At 39.0% G+C, this 26,435-nt stretch overlaps 1 protein-coding gene across 2 annotated transcripts in view; it reads right to left on the reverse strand.

Annotated features, from left to right (window-relative positions):
- ANOS1 (anosmin 1) overlaps window positions 1–26,435 on the reverse strand; it is a 215,639-nt gene that overhangs the window by 35,737 nt on the left and 153,467 nt on the right. The window contains exons 5-9 of one of the 2 annotated variants that reach the window (XM_025372222.1): window positions 24,795–24,979; window positions 21,927–22,056; window positions 6,979–7,184; window positions 4,999–5,140; window positions 2,422–2,424 (exon numbers count right to left, since the gene is read on the reverse strand). In XM_025372222.1, the coding sequence (XP_025228007.1) occupies window positions 2,422–2,424; window positions 4,999–5,140; window positions 6,979–7,184; window positions 21,927–22,056; window positions 24,795–24,979 (666 nt within the window). The remainder of the gene's footprint in view (window positions 1–2,421; window positions 2,425–4,998; window positions 5,141–6,978; window positions 7,185–21,926; window positions 22,057–24,794; window positions 24,980–26,435) is intronic. The other variant, XM_025372223.1, reaches the window with a different exon arrangement.

Below are 26,435 nucleotides of genomic sequence, written 5' to 3' on the forward strand. Positions count from 1 at the left end.
TTACTACTCTCCTTCCTATAAAATGTAATTTCCCTTGCTTATACTATAACATTGTAATTATTCTTTACTTCTAGTTGGTTCGTGATGAAATATATAATGTTCTTATAAAAGTCACAGACTAGTGTTTATGAGATTATATATCAACATTGGGACATAAAATCCTGACAAACATTCAACTGTATCCTACATAATCTGTTGAAAAGTCACTCTCTTCTGTGGAATCACCTGAGACCCAAACAATATGTGTTACTATAGGTACTTTGCACTGTGACTTCTTTTTCTTACTTTTATTTTATTCCTTTTCTGAATCTATCTAAGAGGAATCAGTCTTTAGAATAAAGTGGTCTTTGATAGGTTAACTACCATATCTCTTAATTGGTCAGCTAAAGTATTACCTAGTTTTAAAAGATAATTAGCAAAAGACCTTAACACAGGGAATCAACCGATCGAATAGATTTCTTTCATTTAACTGCTTGCTGTGTTCATTTAACTGCCATAATTCCAGTGTCTCCCCACCTGGCTAAAAACTCCCACTGGTAAAGATAATTCCTCTGGAACAGCCAACCAAGTGAGAACACAAACTCTTGGAGGACACAGTTCAAACATGCAAATGGCTTGTAAAAGATGTCCAACCTTGGTTGTTCCAAGATGAGACCAAAAGCCATTTCTTTCTCTCTTCCCCTTTAGTATTTATGACCACAGCAGATGAAAGCTTAAGAAAGCTGTAGTGCTGGAGTGTGGCACAGAGCAGGTTGAATGGAAAGACAGTTGCGTTCAGCTGAGTTATGATCAATTTACTGAGCTCTTACTATGTTCCTGGAAAATTCAAGAAACCTGTGGGTCCTGAAATAATTGCAGGACCTAGAAACAAACTGAAGTGAACAGGAAGTGGTAAAAGGAAGTCTTCCAAGCTTCTGGTCAGTAGTAACCTCAACGGAGACCAGAGATACCTGGGAACATCAAGCTTTGTAAGTGGAGGGAGTGAGTTCAATGTGGAGTATGTTGAGGTTGAGATGCCTGTATGACATTCAGATACAGGGAATGACAGGCTAGAGACATCGGGTATTAGTGGAGAAATCGAGGCTGGAGCTGAGTCATTGAGAACAGACCATGAGTAGGTAGTGACTAAATTGTCAGAGCAGATAAGGTAGAACCCTGGAGAGCTCCAATGTCCAAGAGCTGGACGGAGGCAGGAGATCCTACAAGGAAACTGAGGTACGAGAAAAATTAAGACATCTGGGAGTCAAATATACAAAGGTCAAGATGTAACAATGGGGAAAGTGTAGTTAAACAAGGACAAACTCATCAGAAGTGGTCAATAAAATTGCAATGGAAAACATCCACCAGACTTAGAAATTAGCAGGGGCAGATTTGGTGGAAAAGTGAGGTTGAGAAATAGATTGCAGAAATTTGAGAAAAAATGTGGAAAGGAGAAAGATAAGATGGTAGCTAGAATGAAACCAGCATCAGTGAAAGCTTTGCTTTAGAACTGGAAGCTGAGCAGATCAAGCCAGTAGAGAGGAATAGGTTGAGGTTGTAGGCAAACAAGGGAGTAACTAATTAACTTGGTTTCAAAAATATTTTTGTTGCCATGTGTATATGCCAGGGATTATGATGGATACCGTGACCAGATATATAGAGAATCCATGGTCTCTGACGTAGATGAGATTTGACTTCAGTCAGTGCAGGTATCTGAGTTGGGAAGGAATGGGTCTAGAAACCACATGGTGAAGTCCACCACATACAGAAGGAAGGCTGACTCCACCTTGGAATACAGAAGACAGGAGAAGATAAACCTGGACATGAGAATAGATATGTTTACATTTATGGGGAACTGCATGGCTTACTGAGAAGAAGGGATTTAGACTGGACTGTGCACTCCATGTGCAATGTGACTTAAAGGACAGAAAAAGGTTTAGAATCATACTTCAGAGGGTAGCAGAAGGATCTAATTAAAGAATATCTCCCTGAGTTACAGGATTCTGTGGGGATGCCCCAGGAAGGGTGAAAAAGCTGTGGATATGCTACAGAGATCCAGGGTTTCATAAAAGTTTTGTCTGTGGGCTGGACCATGACAAGGCTCTAGATAATGTAACTTCAACAAGGACAAGCTGAGGTTGGACTTTTTTTTTCCTTGCTTTTGGTTCTGGAAATTAACAGATATTAAATTATGGGAATTTGCAATCCCATACCAGTTTCTAATGGGGAAAGAATGTTGTTTATTGGAAGAACCAAGAGACTAAAAGACATGCTTATTTTATACAACAGATGAAATCTCCACCACCAGTAGAGAAAGACAGCTCTTGCATGAGCTGAAGTTTAAAGCATTTCGGCCTGAGAAGGGGGTTGGTAAGGAATATAGAAAAATATAGTGAAGGATGCAGTTTTGGGAAAAGTAAGAATTGAAGATAACTAGGTAGCTGTCTTGAGAGTGGACTCCAAAAAGAGAGAGATCTGTAAGTACACTGATATTTTCTAAAGAAAACTGACTGCTCTTTAAAGAAAATGACTTCTGCATGTTTGGCTTGAGCAAAAGGCTGAATCTTGGTGCCATTTATTGAGATAGGCAAGCCCAAGAGAGGAACAGGTATGGGCGAAAATCCAGACCTCGTGCTTGAACATTTTATTAGAAATATCTGCAAGCCATCCAAGTGGAGGTGCTAAGTGGGTGGCTGAATGTAGGACTCTGGAGTTCAAAGAGTGGTCAGGGTGGAAGGGCAGGGAGTCATTAGCACACAGATGGTGGTTAAATCCCTGCAACTCATGAGACCTCCAGGGGAGAGAGCAGTGGCCCATCCACCTTCATTCTTTCCTCACGCTGAGTTCTTTGCCCATGCAATATGCTTCTCTAACTCTCTACGCTCATCCACGCTGCTGCATTTGTGTGGAATGATGTCCATTCCTTGTGAGCCTGCAGATCGCTCACTCTTCAGGACTTCATGAGGGATGATGTGATTCTCATTCCCACCTCCATGTCGGTCATTTCTGCTTCCACTGTTTCCTGTAGTTCTGTCTGTATGCAACACACAGATCTTTGTTATTATTTTACATATTTATCTCCCAAATTCAAAATTAGGCACTTTTAAGGCAGAAACCAAAATACATCATCGTGCTGGGAATAATGTATGTGTGTGTATAGTTATGTGCATGTTTGTGTGTATTTGTAGACACATGTGTATATGTATGCATATGTGTACATGTATACCTATGTGCACACTATATTTATAGAAAAGTATGGAACGTATTGCTATACAGTGCATATATATAGTGTATATAGTGTATTACAGCATATAGTGTGTATATATGTATAATATAGTATTCCTGGCGTTAGACACAGTGATGTCATAATTCATAGGCACACAATTTCAATGTGATGAGTAGATGGATGAATGGATTAAAAATGAATGAGGTTACTAAACATATTTCCATGAGAACTTTTAGGTAAAATTTATATTGTACCGAGACTCACATACAAATCGACCATTTCAAGTCCATTTAATCTCCAAAGAGACTATTTCTCAAACAGACAGAAATCTCTGTTTCTGGACCATTTTTTGAAGCATTATTTCAAACAAATCTGCCCATTTGGATCCTACGTTTTCCCAGGGGTGGAAGGTAATTATGAGCAACCCCTGTGTCTCACTCTGCAAGACCAGCATTGCCTTTCCTAAATTCAGACAAATGTTTAACACATTCTTCTCCTTCTGAACGAGGCCCACTGCCCTGATCAAAGGCAGCTATGATGACGTGGTCCTGCTAGCCTAAAAAAAAATCAACATCGAAGGAGCCCCTGAGACAAAGGCCTCCTCCCTCCTACTCTCATTTAATCTGTCCCAATTTCCTGAAACCTTGCTAGGAGCCTCTACATGGAAGTTCTAACCGGTATCGATGTTTGAACAAAGCCAGAAACATCAAGTAACTTATTTTCTGACTGATATGAGTGTCATATAAGACTCTTCTCTTGTTTTGCTCAGTTCCCAGCAAACATACTAACATACTAGGTAAGAAAAAAAGATACAAGGAAAAGCAATATGAGAAAGATTTAGTAACTTCACTCAATGGAGTATTAGGTAACCTTTTGAGCAGTAATTATGACCACTGTGTAGTACTAAGAATCTAAACAGGCATGCCACATCACTTTTTGTGTTCCCCATCCACTCGCGTACATACACACACATTATTCTCAGTACTATGATATATTTTGGTCTCTGCCTTCAAAGTGCCCAACTTTGATTTGGGAGATAAATACATAAAATAATTGCACAAAAATAAGTGTATTGTATACAGAACTAGAGAAACACTGTAATCCCAGCACTTTGGGAAGCTGAGGTGGGTGGACCACCTGAGGTCAGGAATTCAAGGCCAGCCTGGCCAACATGGTGAAACCCTGTCTCTACTAAAAATACAAAAATTAGCCGGGCATGGTGGTGCGCACCTGTGATCCCAGCTACTCAGGAGACTGAGGCAGGAGAACCATTCGAACCCGGGAGGCGAAGGTTGCAGTGAGCTGAGATCATGCCATTGCACTCCAGCCTGGGTGACAGAGCCAGACTCTGTCTCAAAAAAACAAAACAAAACAAAAAAACAAAAACAACAACAACAAAAAACTACAGAAACAGTGGAAGCAGAAATGACATCAATTTGTAACAGTTTAACTGTATGTATTCGCCTTAAAAACAAGTATGTAATACGCACATGTACACGTCATGTAAACATAAAAACAGTCAATCTGTTAAAATGAGACAAGCTAAGTTTTCTTAAATTTCCATTACAACACCAAAATTGCACCTACAATAGATAAAAACCATAAGAAAGAATTCAAAAGTCAAACTGTTTTGTATGTCACAGTTTAAATACTATAGTCACATGCATGTGGGTAAGAAGACTTGCCATGTAATTATTCCAAATCAAAGACTCACTCTCCCTCCATTGTGCCTTGATGTGATATGGTGCCCGTCAGGTCACAGTCATCTTGAAAAACATGACACAGTCACTTACTGTTGGTTGCATGTGTGGATGTGAAGTGAAGGGACACCTTCGCACTCTTCAGCCGTGTCTGTCCCCAGTACGTTATGGCTTGCAATTCCACAACATAGTCACAGTCTGGCTGGAGTTTCTCCAGGGTCACAGAATTTTGAAACTAGAAATTAAGAGAATATACCCAAAATGCATTACAAACCTTCCATGTCTCTCATCTTCATTGCAAAATCTCGTGTGTCATTATGAAGCATACCAACTTCTGATTTCTTTTACCAACTTTTCTATATCTTTGGAATCTGAAAATTCAGTTTTACTAGGGATCAAAATAAACTTCAGGCCAGGTGCCATGGCTCCTGACTGCAATCCCAGCACTTTGGGAGCCTGAGGTGGGAGGATCGCTTGAGCCCAGGAGTTTGAGACTACCCAGGCAACATAGCAAGACTGTCTCTACAAAAAAAAAAAAAAAAAAAAAAAAAAAATAAACTCGGCAGGGTGGTGTGCACCGTAGTTCCTCAGGAGGCTGAGGCGGGAAGATTGAGCCCAGGAGGTTGTGGCTGCAGTGAGCTGTGATCGCACCACTGCACTCCAGCCTGGGCAACAGAGTGAGACCCTGTCTCAAAAAATATAATAAAATAAAAACTAAAAATAAACTTCATAGAAAGGCCAAATGTATTTCGAAAATACTGTTTCTAAACCAATTAGTGGTCTCAGATAACATGGAAATAAATCATTCTGAGCCCTCTGCACTCTGAGACACCACCTCTCAGAGGAAAGGGAGCTGTTTGTAATAAAGTAACAGAGGTTTATGTTGCCACATACCTGGAAAAATTATGAACTGACACTAATTGTAATTCTTTGATATCTGTTCTAAATTTTCTAGGAGCAAATTTCCACCAAAAGCTATGCAAAAGAAAAATTCACTTGACAAAATGCTTCAAGGTGCTTCATTATTTTCTGTCATAATGTACTGGGCGGGGGGCTGGAGGGCGGGGCCTGTCAGCATGTCATCATGTCACCTTTTCCTCTAGATTCCTAAGCGACTCCCCAATTTCAGCTCTTTCAGCTCATGAGGTAAGTGTGCACTACCACTGTCATTTGTAGCAAAATCCTTCAATATGAAAAATGGAACTGTCATAAAATTTCATAAAGTGAAAATAGTATAATGGCTAAATATCAATGATACAGACTTTTGAGGCATGTTTTATAATTCTGAAGGGCACAGATATTGAAATCTTTAGCCTTGCTATCTTTTCATTTCTAAACATTTATCTACGAAATTCAACTTTATAAGTGACAGGAAAAGGTCTTTATGTAAATTTTATGACAAGATAAAGGAATGTATACTAAAAGGAATCCAAGTAACTATTTTTATGCAGTAAGCATTTCAAATAATACAAGATGATTGATATCGTAAGAATCTCACTGCAGAAAATGGTTCAATGAAGATTTTATTTCTTGGCATCTGACGAATAAACCACTCCAGATCCTTTTAATCAATGAGAAGAACATATTGTGACATGTGCCCTTCCTAAGCTGTTACTGCTCAGTGATTAGATTATAGACGGAAACACCTCACAACAGAAAAGCCATGAATATCCACTCTTTCATTTACAAGGATCTCTCTCTCTCTCAAAAAAACAAAAACAAAACCAAAAAAACCTAAAAGTAAAGCACATTTTGCATAATATCATTTTCTATGGCCAGACAGGTAAGATGGAGATCATTTAAACTGTTCCTTTGATTTCCAGAGTTGTGACTGACATTTAGATAGGAGGAGGTCAACGGTCTAAATGGCAATGCTTCTGCCTAAAATATAAAAGGCAGAACAGCTGGCATGACCCTGCATTCTGTGAACTTCCTTGGTAGACGTGAATGGGAGGGAAGCTTTCCTGCATCCGTGGCCTCTCTCAGTTCAGCAGAGGATTCTTTTCAGGCCAGTTGCCTTGAGTTGAAATTCACTCTGTGGGAAGAACAATCCTTCCTCCAGTTCCCACTCACCCCATCCGTAGTCTTTCTCCGCTTCTTCTTCGTTGGGACAAGAGACTTACTGCTGACCGTCCAGCTCCAAAAGACCTTGTAGTGATGCACAGGGATGTCTGGCTCCTCAGGGAGATCCCAAACTATAGTGATGGTCACACTCCCATCACTGTTGACGGTGGAGTTGGCCAATCGGAGGTTAGCCGGCGCTGGTGGGGCAGATGGATCTGAAATTCCAGTACAAAGACACATCATATGCATCCACAAAACTAACATCTTTGGACATGTAATGACTACAGGGTCAACACGTGAAGCATCGCTTTTTATAGGTAGGAAAGCTGAAAACGGGGGTGAAGGGGCATGGTGGCTCATGTCTATAATCCCAACACTTTGCAAGGCTGAGGCTGGCATAGCTCTTGAGCTCAGGAGTTTGAGGACAGCCTGGGCAACAAAGTGAAACCCTGTCTCTACAAAATATAAAAAATTAGCTGGGCAGGATGGTGCATGCCTGTGGTCCCAGCTGCTCAGGAAGCTGAGGCGGGAGGATTGCTTGAACCTGGGAGGTCAAGGCTGTAGTGAGCCGTGATTAGCACCACTGCATTCCAGCCTGGGCAAGAGAATGAGACACTGTCTCCAAAAAAAAAAAAAAGGTAAAAGAAAAGCAAAGCTGACAACAAGCAATTAAGTAAGATCTCCTTGTTAAGCCTCATATTAAAGGATAGTCTATTAAACAGTAATATAAATTCGTTTGGTCCAAATTTGTAATACAGAAGGATCGTTTTAGGCATTTCCATACCAGGGCAACCCAGCCAAATTTTTACTGTGCTGAAATTGACACATTTTGGTAAAATATAGTATAATTCAACCGGGGTGAATTGACATTAAATAGGTAAGCAACAAAGAATCACCTTTTAACACTCTGAAAAGGAAAAGAAATTCAGCTCACACAAGTAATTGTTTTCATCTTCATGCCCTGTAGCTGGCGATTCTTGCATCAGCTAAGAGCAATAAAGCGAAATCAGAAAAGAAAAAAAATTAAAACCTGCACTATTTTTTATCCACATTGCACACTGGATGACTTACGGATAGCATTCATTTTTGTGATTGTACCATTTCTGGTTTGTCTTATTAACGAAAAGCTTCTCAGCTGTCAAGAGAAAGATGAGGTGCTGGAATTACCACCTCACACATCTCCATTGAAACTATATATATGAAGAAGACTAACTATAGCAAAGCTGGAGGGTCTTTACTTCATTTTCTGTTACAAATTGAGCAAGTGGAGATGCTGCTCACCACCAGTGATTTACAGAGGGTTTCATTTCAAGATGCCATCATGGGAAGATGCTGTAAATAATTCTAATTATAGTACCATCTGTGTTGGAGGCTCAAAAAAGTCATATCTAACTTGATATAAATGAAGAAGACTGGAGAAAAAAAATCCACGTTTTTACTCTCAGTCATTCGTGGTTTTGGAATGATGGAAACATAAGGTATTTTTTGAAATGTATTGCTTTCCTCTATGATATATCATGTCTGGACATTTAGTTAGGTTAGTTCCTTAATAAGAAAGCTTCATAGTATTTTTTAGGTAAGAGGCTAATCGAAAGCATATTATGTGATACTGCTAGTCAAGTCATTCTCTCTTTTTTTTAAACTAACTTTTCTTTTCAGTTCCAGGGTACATGTGCAGGCTTGTTACAGAGGTAAATGTGTGCCATGGTGGTTTGCTGCACAAACCAACCCATCACCTAGGTATTAAGCCCAGCAACCATTTAGGTGTTCTTCCTGATGTTCTACCTCCCCACCTCCCCCAGGCAGGCCCTGGTATCTGTTGCTCCCCTCCATGTGTCCATGTGTTCTCATCCTTCAGCTCCCACTTATAATTGAGAGCATGCAGTCCTTCATTTTCTGTTCCTGCATTAGTTCACTGAGGATAATGGCTTCTAGCTCCATCCATGTCCTTGCAAAGGACATGATCTTGTTCCTTTTCATGGCTGCATAGTATTCCATGGTGGATATGTTCCACATTTTCTTTATCCAGCCTACTGTTGATGGGCATTTGGGTTGGTTCCATGTCTTTGCTATTGTGAATAGTGCTACAGTGTACACAAGTGTGCATGCATCTTTATAATAGAATGATTTATATTCCTTTGAGTATATACCCAGTAATGAGATTGCTGGATCAAATGGTATTTCTGAGTCAAGCCATTCTCAATCAACATCAGGAATCTCTGGAATGTCCAAGACTTATACTGGGATATGCTGATTCCCTGAGTGCAGGTGGGACCCAGGATTATGTATATCTTACATGAAACACACAAGTAATATGAGGTAGATGACCTGCAGGTCAAAAGTAGACAAGTACTGCATCAGGTGGCTCCTATGAGGTCTGAACATCACATATGTAAGGAGGAAATGTTTTTTTCCTCTTGTTATCGCAATGGGAAGCACCCCAGTAAGGAGATTTGGCAGAGCCATCTGAGGACTCCCCCAGTCATCAATATTCACAACACCGCTGATCACTTCCTTCTCTTAGAAATGCAACCTTCATTTGGTGTTCAGGACATTACTCTACTGGATTTTTTTTTTTTTTTTGAGACAGTCTCGCTCTGTCACCCAGTCACCCAGGCTGGAGTGCAATGGTGTGATCTCGGCTCGCTGCAACCTCTGCCCGCCTGCCTGATTTAAGAGATTCTCCCACCTCGGCATCCCGAGTAGCTGGCATTACAGGCACCTGCCATCATGCCTGGCTAATTTTTGTATTTTTGTAGAGATGGGGTTTCACCATGTTTGCCAGGCTGGTCTTGAACTCCTGACCTCAGGTGATCCACTCGCCTCGGCCTCCCAAGGTGCTGGGATTATAGGCGTGAGCCATCACGCCCAGCCTCTACTGGATTTTCATTCAGTTTCAACAGAAGCTATTTTTCAGCCCCATGCTCCATGATCCTTAACATCCCATGATCTCTAGACAGGAGAGTATTCTGCGTCTGAATTCAGGGGCCTCTCTCTTCTCATCTACACTCACTCTCTAGAGATCTCATCAAGTATCACAGTTTTTAAAAAATCTTTGTGCTGATAACTTTCAAATTGATGTCTTCAACATAGACTATGCCCCTGAATGCAGATGCAATCATTCAAATATCAATACTCAAAAAATACATTCCAGTAGCTCCACTTGGAGGTCTCAGAGGCATTCAAAACTAATGTGCCTCAAAGCAAAATCATGATCCCTACGCATAGCCCACCACCAACACATATCCCACCACACATAGCCTACCACTGACACCCCCATCACAGTACATGGGAATTGCTCTTTCCAGTTGCTCTGGCCCCAACCCTGGAAGCCATACATTTATTTTCCACTCACATCCCTTGAGCAAACTGTGTTAGCACTACCTTCAAAGTGTAATGGAAATTTAACTGCCTTTCACCACTTAAATGTCCTGGGCCAAGCCAACATCACCTCTCCCTGATTATTGCCAAGGGCTCACCACTGCCTCCCTAGAGGTTTTTCTGAATACAGCCGTCTGATGATTCTGTACTGCACAGTCCTGAATGCCCTGCAACTCGTGCCTCAGTTACCTCCCAGAGCACCTTTCCTTTTATCACCTTCGCCTCTCAGCCCAGCCACACTGGTTCCCATGCTATTTCCTGGAGAGGAAAACTGCGATACTACTAAGGCTTTTCCTCTCCCTTTGCCTAAACGCTTTCCTTGATGTCTCTACAGCTGGCTCCTTTCCTGCTGCAGGTCTACTAAAGGTGACCCTATTTAAAAAAAATAGCTACATATGCTTTGCTCCATTTACCAAAACAAAACAAAACAAAACAAAACACAACACCATGATTATGCCTTGCTTCATTATTCTCCAAGCCCTTATTACTAACTGTTATGGTAAATACTGAGTGTCAACTGGATTGGATTGAAGGATGCAAAGTGTGGCTCCTGGGTATGTCTGTGAGGATGCTGCCATGGGGATGAATATTTGAGTCATTGGACTGGAAAAGGCAGACCCTCCCTCAATCTGGGTGGGCACCCTTCTAATCAGCTGCCAGTGCAGCCAGAATAAAAGCAGGGAGAAGAACGTGGAAAATTTAGACTGGTTTAGTCTTCTGGCCTACATCTTCCTCCCGTGCCGGACGCTTCCTGCCCTCAAACACCAGACTCCAAGTTCTTCAGCTTTGGGACTTGGACCTTTGAACACAGACTGAAGACTGCACTGTCGGCTTCCCTACTTTTGAGGTTTTGGGACTTGGACTGGCTTCGTTGCTCCTTAGCTTGCAGATGGCCTATTGTGAGATCTCATCTTGTGATTGTGTGAGTCAATACTCCTTAGTATATATAAACTCCCCTTTATACATACATCTATCCTATTATTTCTGTCCCTCTAGAGAACCCTGACTAATACACAAACTGACTTATTAGGTACCTTATTTGCTGTCTGCTTCTACTCACAATAGTGAAAACTCCCCTGAGAGGAGGAATGTTTGTCTGCTTTTTCACATCTGTATCTCCAGAGTCCAGAAGAGCATTTAGCCCACAGTTATGTACTCAGTAATGAAGGAAGGACAGGCTTCTCCTAAACGTTAGCTTTGATTTGTAAGGTGACATTTCAGTTTCAGGTTCAAACCCTGTCAATCAGAATTGCTAAATCACAAGATCCTAAAGTGAATTGCAAAATCAAAGGAATGTTCTTCCCAGTTTGAAATAAAATAATTAAAGCAACCCCTCTTCCTCTGGTGTAGGAATCAATCCTTAACCTACAAAAGGGAGTTACCAGCCTTCCTGGGAGGGAACCTAGCTTACAACCGAATCATCACTTCAAGGCAAGAGAAGAATTAAAATGTGAGAAGATAATAACAGCCGTTCGTGTTCTCAGCAATGCACCTGAATGTCTATATGCTGAAAATAACTAGTCATATGAATTTTGCAGATATTCTAGGCTCATAAGGAAAAGCTCAAAATAATCTCCTCTTCTAAAGAAACCCTTAACATTTAAAAAGGTCACTGAATTTGATCATCTTCTTTAATTTATGTTATTTATTACATCATTTCCTGCCCTGGAAAATTTTTCTTAGATGTTATCATAATAATCTAGAATAACATCATCTATTTTATGAAACATGAAACAACACAATTTATGAAAACAACATTTGAGAAAACAATGCTTTAAAAGATATGAATTAATAATATTTTCTTTACATTTTCTCAAAAGGAAGGCCCATTTTGAGTTTACAATACCAAAATGGTGTACTTCCATTACCAAGACGAGGTACTCCCATTTCTTTCTCCCCCAAAATAATCACCATAAAATTGTAAAACCAGGTCAGGCATCATGACTCACGCCTGTAATCTCAGTGCTTTGGGAAGCTGAGGCAGGAGGATTGTTTGAGGCCAGGAACTCAAGACCAGCCTAGGCAATAGAGAAAGACCCTGTCTCTACAGAAAAAAAAAAAAAAAACCCATAAAATTAACTGGGGCATGATGTTGTATGCCTGTTGTCCTAGCTACTCAGGAGGCTGAGGCAGGAGAATTGCTTTAGTCTGAGAGTTCAAGGCTACAGTGAGGTATGACTGCACCAGTGCATTCCAGTCTGGATGAGAGAGTGAGATTCTGGCTCTTAAAAAAATAAGAACAAAAAGAAAACAAAACCAAAAGAAAATGGCAGACATCACCTGTTTATTGCCGTGATTCTCCTCTGTAAACAAGCCATTCATTCATCCACGTATTCACTATGGGGTTCAGGTGAGACAGGGTCAATCCAGTTTGTCTAATCTGAAGCATTTTAGTCAGTCCTAACAAGTTTCTATATTTAAGCCATTCTCTGCCTTGAGAATTGGTTCCCTACATTATGAAACAAGGTGTATTCATTTGGCTGAATTATATAGAATGTTTTATTTCATTATGCATGATGTTTTAATTGTTTTAGAATTTTGAAATGTAGTTGGAGATTTCCATGTGAAATTTATATATATATGTGTGTGTGTATATATATATGTGTATATATATACACACATATACACACATACACATACATAGATATACATATGCATAAATAGACAGTGGCTTATGAGAGACAGAGAGTCAGAGAGGGAAACTCTATACTCTATGTTATTATAAAGCCCTCAGGAATTTTGCAACTTATTTCATGTTTTTTTAACTGATGAGGGTTTTAGGGGTCAGAGAGGTAAAGATATATGTCCGAGGTCATTCACATCATTGATGGCAGAACAAGGAGTGTGAGAACAAAAATGAGAGCAGAAAAATGGGGTTGAAGGTCTAACAATACACACCTCTACGTGCCATACTCTACATATATATTCCACCATCATAATGAGGGACAATATCCCTACAGAATGTAAAAATTCAAAGCCTTTTAATGGGAAAAGTGTCTGTTACAATAGTCTAGTGTAGGCACTGATAGGCTTTTTCTGGAAAGGGCCAGATAGTAAAGATTTTAGGTTTTGTGGACCATATGGTCTCCGTTACAATCACTCAACTCTGCCCTCATAGCTCAAAAGCAGTCACAGACAATATGTAAACAAATGAGTGTGGCTATGTTCCAATAAAACTTGATTTGCAAAACTAGGTTACAGGCCAAATATGGACCCTAGGCCACAGACTGCTCTCCCCTGGTTGGGAGAATTTCAAAAAGTGTGATACCATTAGGTTTAGGAAACTCGACATGAGCACTGTTTATCCCTAATTTTACAAACATACAGTTGTATTTTGTCTATTAAATGTTAACATTGTTGTTCTCATTTTAGAGATGGGGAAATTGAGGATCACAGTTTGATTCACTACTTCAAGAGCAGAGTTTGATTTACTGCCTCTTCAAGTGAGAGGATGGGAGTCACACCACAAGACCAGTGCTCTCCTCACCCTTCCTCTGAGTCTCAAATCGGGCATTTTCCCCCAGCTCACTTCTCTTTCTGTTTGATGCCAACTCCCTCCTTATAATCTTCACAATTATCTGCAGAAACACACTGCAGAGAGCAAGCACATTTTCAGAGATAACTGAAGTAGGAAGGTTGTATTAGCTCTTTCTACGCTATACAATTAATGTGATTACCAACATAAAATATGCTAAATATTTAGCATGTATACCCAATTTCAGCCTTGGGGAAAAATAGTTCCTTTTATTGATGATCACATGGAACATTTGGATTTCAGAAAGATAAATTTCAGGTTTCGTCACTTAACCTCTTGTGTTTCATGCCACAAACAGGCAAAGTAACAAGCACGAAGGTTTGACACAATGGAAAGACTTTGAGCCTATGTTGGGTAAAGTGACAATAAAGTCACGTATCACCCTTGGAGAAATGCAGGCCTATTATTGCACTGACATGAATCTCATGGGAAAAGACCACTTCTGCTTGTCCCAGCAGAAATGCCATCACTTTTTCTGAGGCAGGCTCCTCTAGGTTTAAGACAACACTATTTGTTAAACACAGGAACCCATGAGGCTACAAAGAGAGCAACGAGTATAGATCATCATAAAGAAACATGCACATGTGCACATGGAGAACAGTACCTATTTCAAGAAAATGAATGTTGATTTTACTTATTTCATTTCTACCAATAATGTCTACAGATTAAACTTCATACAGAAATGCATCGTAAGAATACCTCGTAAGGTATACTTGTGGTATATACTTGATGTAACTTTGGTCAAGTGCAGTTATATTTTAAAAACAATAATATAACTATGTCACAAAGTTTTCAACTAAATAGAAGTTTGGTTCTAATAATATTTCAACCTTTCTTTTTTCTTTCCAGACTTGGCAGTTGGGGTAGTGTTCCTTCTCCCTTTAAAAAAAAAAAAAAAAAAAAAAAATCTTAGCAAAGCTGCTGAAGCTACACTGCAGGCAAATTTCCAACTATTAAATAGTTTCAAGACATATGTACAGCCAAGCCTTTTGCCCATTGGAAATGGCACATCCCGAGCAGCTGTAGAACAGAGTAAAAAGTCATGGGTCCCTACGGGGCAACAGGGAACTTTATTACCATCAGTGATGTCTGCTGTAGTTTTACTGACACTCTGTAATGCATGCATGGAATAACATCCAGTGTGATACTTATATGCTGTGAAAACAATGCTGTCTGCTTCCTTTTCCTTTGTAATGTATCCTATGCACATGGGGAAATAAGGAGAAAAAGATGGATGAAGGACTTGGAATTTGGAGGGAAATGAATGTAACAACCAGAAGATAATATGCTAGGTTAAGGATAATTTAAGTTGGATTTTTATGTTTCTTCATAAGATCCCTTAAAAGTGTGTTATTTTGTAGTGTCAAATTGATATTGACTAATTTCAAATGAACAAACATATACTTGCCCGCTTTTGGCAACATATCGAAAAAATGAATTTGGATTTTGCCTTATACTATCCACAAAATCAGAACTCTTCCTTCTTTTACTACCCATATTGACACACAGATGTAGTCACAGTAGCCAGAAACAAACACGTCATTTCCCAAATTCAGCAAACTGGTAAATACGATTTTGTAATAGGTAGTAGCTACTTAGCAATATATATTTCCAATGCTAAGCGTGCAATATTTTGTATTTTTGTATTTTGCAATTTTGTATTTTAAAATAACTATTTTTACTCATTTGATACATATCAGCAATATCAAGGAAAAGTTAAACACCAATTTACTGAAAAAGATAAGCAACTGCAACATGGAACCCAAAGGTATTTTTATATTTGTAACCCTGACTCCAAATTGGCCATTCCCAAAATCTGGGCTCTCTGTTGATTAGACATTAGTGGTCTTCTCATTCCAAGAAGTGGACAATAACGTAAAGCTTCTCAGATTTTGGGAAATGAGAGAGGTGAAAATAAAAAACTAGAAAGGGATGCCTGTGTCTGATTATTAACTTTGTACCACAGAGGAAGAAGCTTAGGAATATTTAGTAATGTGGGAATTCCTTTTATGATTTCACCACATTTTATTCATGAAACTATTAATATACTTATTTTAAACCATAATTCAAAATGTATTAGATCCACTCTAACAGGAATCACGCTGATGTCGAGTTAAACAAGAGGTAAACAACAGATGTTTTCAGGGTCCTGCCCTGACTTTCTTGTGCTATGCTGTTTCAGGGCACATCAGCTCAACTTCTGAGCCCTCCCACACCTCCTCACCTAAGGTTGTGTCTGGGCTCAGAGCAAGCTCTGCCAGCATGCAGACCAGATACGCTAGGAACAGCTGCAGACAAAGACTGACTTAACACCCTTAAGCCCCCTCCAGCGAGGAGTTCTGAGGTGTGTGTGCTTCACGCTAGCTCCCTGAGTGCCCAGTGGAGAGGAAGCTTAGGTTGCCTATGGTAAATAATTCGCCCTTTATTGTATTCTTTCTACACCCTGTCCTACTTCCCTTCTTACCTACCACATTCCTGGATCACTTCCTAAGTAAACTGCTCACACTCAAAGCCTTCACTTGGATCAGGTTCTGAAGGTGTCTGATCTTTGATGGGCAATCTCTATTTGTTGAAATTTGTGTTTCAAAGCAGCAAATATCAACTTACGTAGGAATATGAAGACATATCAACATCTTGTACCCAGAGGTTTCATGTTGTTTGTTCCAAATGGAATGGGATAGAAAAGTTTAGGCAGACCCCCGGGAATGACCTGTGAAGGTAACTTACTATGTGCAAAGATGCAGTCCCATATTCTAAATAAAGCGACAAAGTAGAAATGAGCAGTAGGCATTCATCGATTAAACTGTTATTCATTTTTAATTTCAAAGCCAATTTCCCATCTCAAGTACCAGGAGGAAATACAGTATAGACAATTTAAGTAGGCAAATATAAAAATTATCCCAAATGCTAACAAAAATTAATGATTTTGCCCATCCTATATTTATGCATTTTTTCTGGAAGAGGTAAGGGTTAGCAATAAAAACATTCAGAACTGGTATTCACCAGGAAAACAAAAAGCATGAAACTAATTTACTGATCTATGAATAACTTAGAGTTTTCCATAAAAATAGATATGTTGAGTTAGGTCTAAGTTATGGGAAAATAAATGACTTAAGAAATTAAATAGTAGCCAATCCATTTTGCCAAACATGGACTAATTTTGTATATAAAGAAGATAAGGACAAGAAATTTGGCTTTTCCATGAAAATCAGCTTTATAGTCCATGAATCCTATGCAGTGAGCCTAAACTAACTGGAACTCATTTTATCTATTTTTGCTGTTTAATTTTACTTTTATTTGCTGAGATATTCATGGTAGATGAAAAAAAATAAATAAAAACCCTTCCTGTTTTCCTTGACCCAGCCTTAAGTTATCAACACTGTCTCTCTACCCAAACCAAATACAATAATCGCTTACTTCTTGCACAGACTACTACCTTGGAAGTGGTGACTGTTTTTTATAAGTAATTTTAAACCACCGGAAGACTGGCACACTTTCAATTCTGGAGCAAACAGGGATAAATCGGCATTTACTGAATGAAAATGCACCATTTTTTGAAACACCGCGGTCATTGCAGTTATTATTAAAATGTTGTTCTATCTCTCACTTTGACAAATACACCTGATAGGGTTTGGCTGTGTCCCCACCGAAATCTAAACTTGAATTGTATCTCCTAGAATTCCCACAAGTTGTGGGAGGGACCCAGGGGGAAGTAATGGAATCACGGGGACGGGTCTTTCTCGTGCTATTCTTGTGATAGTGAGTAAGTCTCATGAGATCTGATGGGTTTATCAGGGGTTTCTGTTTTTGCTTCTTCCTTATTTTCTCTTGCTGCTACCATGTAAGAAGAGCCTTTCGCCTCCCACCGCGATTCTGAGGCCTCCCCAGCCATGTGGAACTGTAAGTTCAATTAAGCCTTTTTGTTCCCAGTTTTGGGTATGTCTTTATCAGCAGCATGAAAACAGACTAATACGACACCCAAAATTTACATTTCCATATGTCTCAATTTGAGATGCATCCCAAATGTTAGTTCTTACAGTCTTACAAACCAAAAATGTAAGCACTGAATTCATAGTGGATTCCATTATATTTTCAGTAAAGATGCACCACAGAATTATGGGAGTTTAACAAATCAGTAAAACGGTGGAAGACAAACCCTCCAGGATATGTATAAAGGAGACTTAAACAGTACATTAACAAGATGCTGCCACATCTTTCCCTACCTTCCTCAAGCTCATCAAAAGTAGAAAAGACCCTCACTGGGAAAAAATGTCTGTAACAACTTTTTTGAAATATATAATTTCCATACCATAAAATTCTCTCATCTTAAGTGCTCACTGACATTCTTGTATTTACTGTGTTGTGTAACCGTCACCATCACTGGGTTCTAAAATGAGTCCGTCAACCCAAAAAGATTGATCCTTCATCCCTTACTGAGAAAATTTAAAGGTAGAAACAACATTTTCTGTCTTACCTTCTCTTTTTATTACTCATGTTTCATTTCTTCATATATTGAACAAGGATTTGCTGAGCAGCTACTATGTGTCAGGTACTGTTCTAGGCAGTGGAAATAATAAGTAAAAAAGAAAACATACCTGCTCTTATGAAACACAGAAAGAGACACACACATTCATCCTGATTGGATGCAAGGAGAAACGGTGGACAAGATGAATAAGCAAAATACTAAGGCAGGATAGACAGTCTTAACAGAAAATAAAAACAAAAATACAACATGGACGACATGGATCTGTTTGCTTGTTTGTTTATACATATGAGTAGCATTGGCTAAAGACGGTTTTGCTGGAAAAGAGATACTTGTATAAAGGAGGTGAGCCAGCCAGCTTTTCAACAATCTGAAGGAAGAACATTTCCCCAGTCCAGGACCAGGTAAATGCCAATATCCTGAAGCAAGGGAAAGAATATAGTATTCAGAGAACACAGAAGAGCCTAGCGGGTTGAGCAGGAAAACAGGGAGCGTAGCGATGAAGTCTAAGAGGAAGGAGAAAGGGGGGTCAACTGGCTCTTAAAATCCATTGTAAAGAACCTGGCTTCTACTCTGAGTCAGGTGGGGGAAGCTGCTTGGACACGTTGAGCAAAAAGCTGACGGGAAGTGGCTCAGATTTTAGTAGGATCACTCAGGTTGCTGTGTTGAGAGAACACTAAAAAGGAGGGGATCCAGAAGTAGAAATCGGGAAGCAGGGATGACAGGCCAGGGTGTGAAACCCAAGATCCGGAAGTGAGGATCCGGAAGTGGGGATCCGAAAGCAGGAATGAGGGGCCAGGATCCGTAAACAGGAATTCAGAAGCCTTAAGGCAGAAGCCAGGAGGCAGAAGTGGGGATGTGATTGGGAAGCTAATACAATTCCCAGTTAAAGACAGAACTGAGCTGATTAGGGGAAACAAAGGGAAAGGTGAATCAAGGCAGATCTGAGGATTTGCAGTAGCTTGCACAAAATGTTTAGAATCCAGAATGACTGCAGGCCTCTTTTGCCACAAACTGCTGCAAGAGCAGCATTGCCGATTACTCAAATGGAGGTTATTGAGAGAAACAGTGCTTAAGGGGAAAGTCCTTAATTTCCTTGGGGATGCTTGTATTTCCAGAAAGAGAGTAATCATTTATCGATCACTGTGACTGCTATACTTTTGGCCTTTTTTTTTTTTTTTTTCCCAAATAGGCTTTTCTAAGGAATAGATTAAGTACCAAGCTGCAGGATACTCCCACTCTATAGGACTGCAGTTCAGATAAATGGGTAATAAAAGAGGCAAAAGACACAGAATTAACTTTATTTCTATCTTTACATTTTCCCGGTAAGTCATGAAGGATTTTACTGGGGTGATGGGCTCATTCTAAAACTAGATGTTGGTGATGGTTGTACAACTCAGTAAATACTAAAAATTATTTAACTGTACACTTAAAATAAGTGATTTTTATGGTATAGAAATCATGTTTCAATGAAGTTCTTTAAAACATTTTTCCCAGTGAGTCTCTTTTCAACATTTGGTGAGAATGAGAAAAGTGTGGAAAGATGTCCCACCTTGTTAGTGATTAAGTCTGCTTTAGAGATGTCATAGAAGGAATGTCTACCGCCTTTTGGCTGATATGTTAAACTCCCGTCATTCTGGGACTCATCTTCACTGAAAATATAATGGAATCTTCCACAAATTCTGTACAGACATTTTTGGTTTGTAAAATTGCAAGAACTAAAGTTTGGGATGCTCCTCACAATAAGACATATGGAAGTGTGAATTTTGGGTGTATTTGTAACAGTGACAGAACAACATTTTAATGAAAACTGCAATAGTTGCATTTTCATTCAATAAAAGTCCACTTAAATTTGGGAGATGCAGCTTCCATTCTCGATTATTAAGTTGCTCCGATATACTAGGAAGTGTCAGGACAGCTTGGCCTTCCTACTTTCAGTTAGCACCCTCATGACCCTGGGGCTGTCAAAGGATCTCTCTCCAGATCCTGAGGATCTTGTGATAGCAAGGCTCTGTAACAATCATGGGAGCAAAACTACCTTGCTCACCTCTACTAGGCAGGAGGTGCCACTGCAACTCTTAAAGGAAATTAATTCAGCATCTGTCTCTAGAGGCTGAGAACCACTTCTGTCTAATGTCTGATTTTGCAGTCTTATTCACAGAGCACCAGCCCAAATCCTGCAGGCAACTGAACAGATGGTAACACATTTTGACCAGAACATGTCTGGATCACATTTGAACCATGAAACTCAAGGTGAAGCATTCTGAGGCTTTTTATTGATCACTACACCTCCTAACCCACAATTAATTATTTATTTCACTTGCCTCTCTAAATTTTCAAATCAGTTGGAGACAGAGTCTTAAGACAAGGTTTGATGTCTTTATTTACAATTTCACTTTAAAGTTTGTTTAGTTCATGAATTTGCCTCCCTGGGGAGAAAAAAAAAATACTTTTTTTTTTTTTTTTTAAGAGGCTTTTAAATGTAAAGGGTTACATTATTCATTAATGTCACAATAAATAAATTTATTTAAAATAAAATAAATTTAAATTAGCTTCTGTGTAAGAAGATAACTTGTGATTAGTAAGAGAACAATGTAACTAATCTGTATTTATGAAACCAGATCCTTATAATTAGTGAAGCAGATGTCTAATTAATTTGGAAGGTACACAGCCATATGGACACAACTAGAAAAATAAACCTGAAGATATTATTAATAGCTGGTCAAATTATATCCTTCAACCATCACAGATCAACCACGAATGTAGCATACTGTTCATCTGATTCCACAGAGGTTTTAAAATATCGATGCAGTCAGAACTGAACAAAATTATAGCAATGATTAAATGACTCGGGAGGGGTTTAAATTCTAGATGTTATGAAGCAAAGGTAGGAGTCAAATTCACTTTCAACTTAACAATCATTTCAAGAAAGGCTATTTTGTCTAGAATAGCTAAAATTCAGTGTTTCTCTTTGAAAATCAATTGAATGGTGCTCGATACAGAATATCTTTTTTTTTTTTTGAGACGGAGTCTCGCTCTGTCGCCCGGGCTGGAGTGCAGTGGCCGGATCTCAGCTCACTGCAAGCTCCGCCTCCCGGGTTCCCGCCATTCTCCTGCCTCAGCCTCCCGAGTAGCTGGGACTACAGGCACCCGCCACTGGGCCCGGCTAGTTTTTTGTATTTTTTAGTAGAGACGGGGTTTCACCGTGTTAGCCAGGATGGTCTCGATTTCCTGACCTCGTGATCCACCCGTCTCGGCCTCCCAATATCTTAAAGCAAAAACTCAACAGATGTTGATAATGAAAACCCCTTGCCACTTCAAAGTTTAAAAAAACTCCCTTATGTTATCTTCTATGAGATACTGCAGGTAAAATTCCAATTTTGTCCTTAACCATAAAGGTACATGGTACCTTCAAACACATCTGGTCCCGTTCTCTAAAACAGCAAAGCCACCTGTTGACTAACTATAAATATGAACATAGAGACAGTGAATCTGCATTCCATGTGTGCCTGGGAGCAAGGATAGAATTCTGTGTCTGGGAAGAAAAGGAGGGCTGACCTTTGGAAGAACGGAAGTGTTTGCTGGGGGCAGTGAAGCCTCGAGTTCCATGCACATTCACAGCAGCCACTCGAAACTGGTACCATCGGCTGGGTCTTATGTCAGTCAGTTGAACTCGCTCATCTGTGGTCTGAGGGGACATGTCACAGAGCACAGGAAACATGTCATTTTTTATTCCAATATGTTGGTCGGATCTGTTTTAAAAAATACACTAACCCATCAGCCAATGCAACTCAGTCTGTCTTCCTCCTGATAAGAGGGGCTTCTCATGCCCAGTTAGGAAGAGAGCTGTCAGGGAACAAGGAACCACTGATATTTCACCCCAAAGAATTAAACATCTCTTGAAGTCAAAACATTATGACAAGAGCTTGGGCTATTTTAAAAATCTGGTGACTAATTACAGCATTTGAGATATTCAATCAATAGAGAATATTGATGTGTAGTAATTGTTACATTACAGCAAGAAGATGAAGTCATCTTCAGATTATAGAAAGAAAATTTCTTTTTTTTTTTTTTTTTTTTGAGACGGAGTCTTGTTCTGTCGCCCAGGCTGGAGTGCAGTGGCCGGATCTCAGCTCACTGCAAGCTCCACCTCCTGGGTTTACGCCATTCTCCTGCCTCAGCCTCCCGAGTAGCTGGGACTACAGGCGCCCGCCACCTCGCCCGGCTAGTTTTTCGTATTGTTTTTAGTAGAGACGGGGTTTCACCGTGTTAGCCAGGATGGTCTCGATCTCCTGACCTCGTGATCCGCCCGTCTCGGCCTCCCAAAGTGCTGGGATTACAGGCTTGAGCCACCGCGCCCGGCCTTGAAAATTTCTTTTTAACTCACATGCCAAATGTAACAGTAAAATAGGTATAACAACTCACATGCAACCCACTAGCAATTTCTGGAAGTAAATTATAACCCAAGCCACTGTTTAAAAATCTCTGGAGTAAATCACATAACATCTACGAAGAACCACTCCTGATCTAAAAGGGCGAGATGTGTTAGCATATATTTGTTCAATAAAATGCCCAAAAGGAAAAAAATAGACACTGGGGAAGACCAGAAGGTTTTGCTGTCTCTAGTGCTACAATTTTAAGATGTCAAATAACTTTGACAGTCTTCATACTACATATCTGCTTTCAACAATGCTCTGTGTTTTGTTTCTATTGGTAGATCAGAAAACCTTTGCCCTGAATTCCAAGAAATAACCATCTACGGTCTATGCCCTCATCTATATCAGGTGCCAAACTCAACTTGGATCTGTGGATGAAACTAAGGAAACAGGATTGGATTTGAACACTCCCAAACTTCAGTTTATAATAACTGAGATTATAATAACCTCAGCTTAAAATAACTTAATGTGAAAATGACTGTCATGTTTACATCAATATCTAAAAGAAGCTGAACATTTCTGAGATCAAAGGAAGAATATGAACTCTTACATGTGGCTTTCTACCTGATTTGGCAGACTTTGATTAAACACTTTCACCTTTGTCATTTAGAGTTTCAGCTGTGAATGTAAAAAGCTTAAAGTCAGCGTGGTATCCACAGCATTTAGCAGAGAAGGAAGTATTACATGTAGCATTAACAGGAAAAAATAATACCAACAGCAATAATAAAATAGCTTTTCACTTTCCAAAAATCTTTTGGAGATAAAAGAGATGATCTTATTGTCAGTTACTTTCATAAATCTTTACGTAATTTGGAAAAATTACAAACGAATCTGTGCCATGATTTATGAAAGCATGCCGTGTAAATCAAATGGAATTTCAGGCTGTATTCTGAGTAGCTTTATGTTTTACTGAAGCAAATTTTTTTTTATATAAAATATAGGTATAGAATAGAATTACTAAATTTATTTGCCCAGTTTTTTGTTTTCTTTTTTTCTAATTTAATGTTGTATTTTTACATCAAACTTCTTATTTATTTTGGGGTCTTTACATTGTTTTATTTTAGTGCTTAACCCCTTTGAGATACTGCTATTCAGAAGATATTCTTCTTCCAAACACCTAAATATTGACATTTATTTTACATTTACTGAAAAAAAAAATAGGAATCTAGTCCTTGGAAAAAATGATCTAGTCAACATAAGGTGAGATTTTTTTCCTATAGACATAGATGTGGAGAAGGCGTTTTAGTTGTCTAAAGGCATGAAACAGTTTCACATTCACATTCAGAATCTGTTACTTTTTATATCCATGTAGGGTCTTTTTTTGTGTTGGGGGGGTGGTTGCAGCTGGTAGTGGATTTAACAGCTCTTAAAAAGAAAGAAAATATTTTGCTTTTCTCATCAACAAGACAGAAGAGGAGGAAGCACTCTCTGGGAGTGTTGCCATGCAGGTGGTGTATCAGTTTTTAAGTTGACTAAGACAAAGAAGAAAGCACTTAGTGAAGATTTATGGGCTGCTGGCTATGTCCCACTAAGTAATTTTGTGATACAAATCTTATCCCATGCTCCTAAAGTCTGTGGGTGGAATAAAGGTGTAAATGCAGGAGAAACAGAAGAGAAGGCATTTAGATTGTTAAATGTCAAATTAGTCCTCATAATGTTGCATTTCCCCTACTCTAGTTGGCTTTGAGTTTAGCCGAGGAAAATGTAGTTCTTGGAGAAAATACATGTGAATAATCAGGTTATAAAAAATTAACACCCTTCCATGTGTATTTGAACAAATTAAGCCAATGGTCCAGTTTCTGAGCACATTTGTTTGTATCTATGAACCTCATCCTCTCTTTAGAAGACCCCTATGATGTTCATTTCATATCTGAGTAAGTAATTTCTGTAGTCAAGCTATTTTGAGGCATAGCAAATTAATTGTATGTGCATATGTATGTAGCAGACACTACCTCCAGGATGAAAATCAAAGTCTATATGAGGTTCTTACCTGGGCCACTGTCTGCCAATGAGTGGCATCATCTTCGCTAGGATGGATTCCGTAATTCCATCTTCTTTGTACCACGTAGATCACAGGCTCAATAGAAATATTGAATTTCGAGGACCACTTAACCTCCAGCTGTCCAGACTGCAGTTCTGTAAATCGTAACTCTTTTCTGGGCTTCAGGGGGACACCTGAAATAGGACCGTATCAATTAAAACAATCTGCGTGTGACTCAAATTGAAGTAAAAGTTGAGGAAGAACAAATATGGAAGAGATGAATCTGAACTGATGACAGCTGAGATTTCCTTTCACAAAAGTGGCCTCTCCATACAGGGTTTCACATCTGAAGTCTTCTGACACTCAGTTCAGCTATTTGCTCCTTTTTCTTTTAACTTGCCTTGTTTTTTTTTTGTTTTTTGGTTTTTTTTTAATAAGACAGTCTAAATTGATTCCTGATTCTGAACAAGTGGCTTATTCCCTAGTAATCTCTAGAGCAATCATTTCATGTGCATTCTTGTGAATAAATCATGTTACAAGGTTGTTTCACTTGAGGTTAACATGGAATTCACACTAGGAGATCATTATAAAGAGTTTCAAGTCATTTTCCCATTTTTTATCATGCTCTGTGTCTACTGACATGTTCTAAGGTCATTATAACACGGTTTCCAGATTTGATCTTCCTTCTTTCTTAGGGAGTTTTCCATTTAAGGAAAACACTGCAAAGCAAAATCTCTTCATGTGAAATCTCCTAAGAGTGATTTCCAAAGTTCAAGTCTTTTGGATTCCCCAATCGATTGCTCAAGCACTCTCCTATAGACTTAATGGCTTAACATTGGAAAATAATGAATTTATTATGTTTGGTTTTGGCATGAGTGAATGCGCTGCTTCAAAAGTTTCTCACAGGTGTTTCATTTTAAAGTAGTTAATCATTCTGATTTGTTTCTCGCCTTCTGTACATGCAAGTTGTCTGGCAACTGATATATTGAAGAACCACAGTTCAAAATAGCAGGCATTTCAAAAAGGGAATTTGTAAAGAAATTTGTAATACTAATAGAATATGCAAAACTAACTGAAGGAAACAGAATCTATGGCTCCATGATGGTGAATGCCATCAACACCAAGAACACCAATTACCATTAATATCATTTTCTGTCCACAATTTGCTGAAAGCATTGAAAACTCATTTCAAAAGCTAGTTAAGAATGCTCTATTTCTTCTTCCATTTTGTAAGTTTAAACACAGAAGAAACTGGAAAATGTGCAAACACCAAATGCAAATAAGGTTTGATGCATGTTGACATGCTTGAATTTCAACTCCTATTTCATTTTGATCTTAATTCATGGTAAGTCTTGTTTAAGAAAATGTTAAAGTCATCAAAGATTTGGATGGATGGAATTGAATAATTTTTTAAAGCATATTTATATATGGTCAAAAGTCATTAATCTAAAAAAAACTACTTTCTGGAGAAAATGTTGACCGTACCTATTGCAGTCTCCTTTATTACTGGTGGGTCATGGCTGAGGAGTGACCTCTAGTTTACAATAAATTTGTCTCACCTAATCCTTACTGTGAGTTTGTGAAGTGGGTAAAGGGTTAATTATCTACATGTTGAATAGGAGATAATTGTGTCTAAGGAAGACTAAATTA

The sequence above is a fragment of the Theropithecus gelada genome, chromosome X (genome assembly GCF_003255815.1).
Source record: "Theropithecus gelada isolate Dixy chromosome X, Tgel_1.0, whole genome shotgun sequence".
NCBI lineage: Eukaryota > Metazoa > Chordata > Mammalia > Primates > Cercopithecidae > Theropithecus > Theropithecus gelada.